At 48.7% G+C, this 1,909-nt stretch overlaps 1 gene segment (V, D, J or C); it reads right to left on the reverse strand.

The window, feature by feature from the left end:
- Positions 1 to 774: 774 nt before the first annotated feature.
- LOC142903200 (T-cell receptor beta chain V region C5-like) lies at positions 775 to 1,395 on the reverse strand. The segment is given in 2 exon segments: positions 775 to 1,189; positions 1,302 to 1,395. Coding segments are annotated over 2 exon segments (492 nt in total).
- Between the last annotated feature and the right edge of the window lie 514 nt (positions 1,396 to 1,909).

The raw sequence follows: 1,909 nt of genomic DNA on the forward strand, positions 1-1,909 counted from the left end.
ATGTCTGACGTGTTGGGTATAAACTTGGAGGGACATTGAATCATCCCCATGAATCTCAGCAGCTCCTGCTTGTTCTCTGGTGGTGGTTGCTGTGTCACTGCTCTCACCTTTTCCTCATCTGGTCTCAGTCCACTGGCGCTGTGTGCTGAGTGTGTGTCCAAAGTATTTGATTTCCTTTGTCCTGATGATTGTTTTTGTTAAGTTTCAGATCCTTTTCTTTTGCTCTGTGCAACAGCTCTCGTCAATGATGTTCACCACACCGTCTAATCCTTCAATCATATGCGCGATAGCCCTCTGGAACACCTCTGGAGCTGATGAAATGCCAAACGGCAAACGCAGGAACCTGTGCCGTCCTATGGGGGTGTTGAACGTGCACAGCTTTGAGCTTTCATCATCAAGTTTGATCTGCCAAAAGCCTTGATTAGCATCAAGCACAGAGAAGTATTCTGCATTTGGCATGCGGGAAACTATACTTCCTATACTTCCTTCCCATACCTCAACAGTAAGATCATGTTGAGGTATGGGAGGAGGGGGGGGAACGGTTGCTTTTGTTGTTGTTGTTGTTGTTGTTTTTCCTTTGAGTGTATGAATGTGTGTTCATTGAAATGAAAAATTCAATTAATCTCTTGTGAAAGAAAAAAAGAAGCTCTGTGGGAAGGTATTTGCACGGATTTTCTGCCGCAAAAGCTGAGCAGTCGCTTTGTAGATCTGGCCCTGAGTACAAGCCTGCTCCCCTGTTTCTCACCGAACCCGTGTGACCTCCGGTGAACTGAGGTGGTTTACGTCACGCCGAGCTGCAGACCCCCAGCCTCAGGCTGGAGATAAGAGGCGAGGCGCCCACAAGCTGCAGCTTGAGGTTTTTGTGCTGGTGAGCGGCGATACGCATCAGCGTGTAAACTAGCGGCGCAGTAGTAAACCGCACTGCTCCTCACGTTCAGCCGCTCCACCGCCAAGGTGCAGTTCTGGCCAGCGAGGGCGCTCCCTCTGATGTTCACCCCCAGGCCGTCCTGCGGGTACCCGACGATGAAGTTCATGTAGCCCAGCAGCTGCAGCCGCCTCCCCGACTGCCTGTACCAGTACATCCGATCGTAGTTCTTAATGGTGTGGGAGCAGCTGATCTCGACTCTTCCTCCGGGGGAGCCCAGCACGTCAGCCGGAGTCTGCACGACCTTGCCGTGGCGAGAGGAACCTACAGGGGTCAGAGGTCGGGGGCGGGGGTCAGGAAACACGCAAGATGAGACCAAAAAGCGCAGCCGGAGTCACGGCTGGGATCTATCTTTTTTTTTTTTTGCGTCAAGTACCTGAAACCAGAATGGAGTTCAGTGTTAATAAGACCAGCACCACCGTCATTTCTCCGCATGCACTCTCACGCTCCACTTCCATCTTGAGGAGCAAGTGGAGCGTTAGCATGTTAATCTCTGAGCTCCTGACCCCTCCCCCTTCTGTTTCGCCTGTAGGGTTTGGGTTGATCTCAGATTTCACAAAACAGACCCAGAGTATTAACGTATATTCTCCTGCAGTCCAAAACACCAGAGCTTAGCTTTTTTTTTAGTATTTTATGTTGAGAGGTCATAAAAAAAAAAATAACTGACATAATTATAATATCTAATGTGTGATTTCTGAGTGTTTTCTCCTTATTTGTGGTATTTATTGGAAGTGTTCTTTCTTCTTTTTTCTTTTTTAAATTCTGCCTGCTTTCAGATATTCATCTGTTTTTAATTGCAAACTGTAGCGGAACAGCTCGTCTTTATTTATTTTTCCTGGAACCTCTGTAGTGCCACCACAACCTCCTAATGCTGCTCCGCTCAGTGATGCAGAAGAAATGCATTGCTGCACCTGGTCAGACCCACTGGGGATCTGTGCAGGATGTGGCCTGCATCATTTGACCCGGGGCCCCGCCTCCATAATT

Source organism: Nelusetta ayraudi, unplaced genomic scaffold (genome assembly GCF_046127955.1).
Source record: "Nelusetta ayraudi isolate G7.1 ecotype Tasmania unplaced genomic scaffold, CSIRO-AGI_Nayr_v1 ptg000108l, whole genome shotgun sequence".
NCBI lineage: Eukaryota > Metazoa > Chordata > Actinopteri > Tetraodontiformes > Monacanthidae > Nelusetta > Nelusetta ayraudi.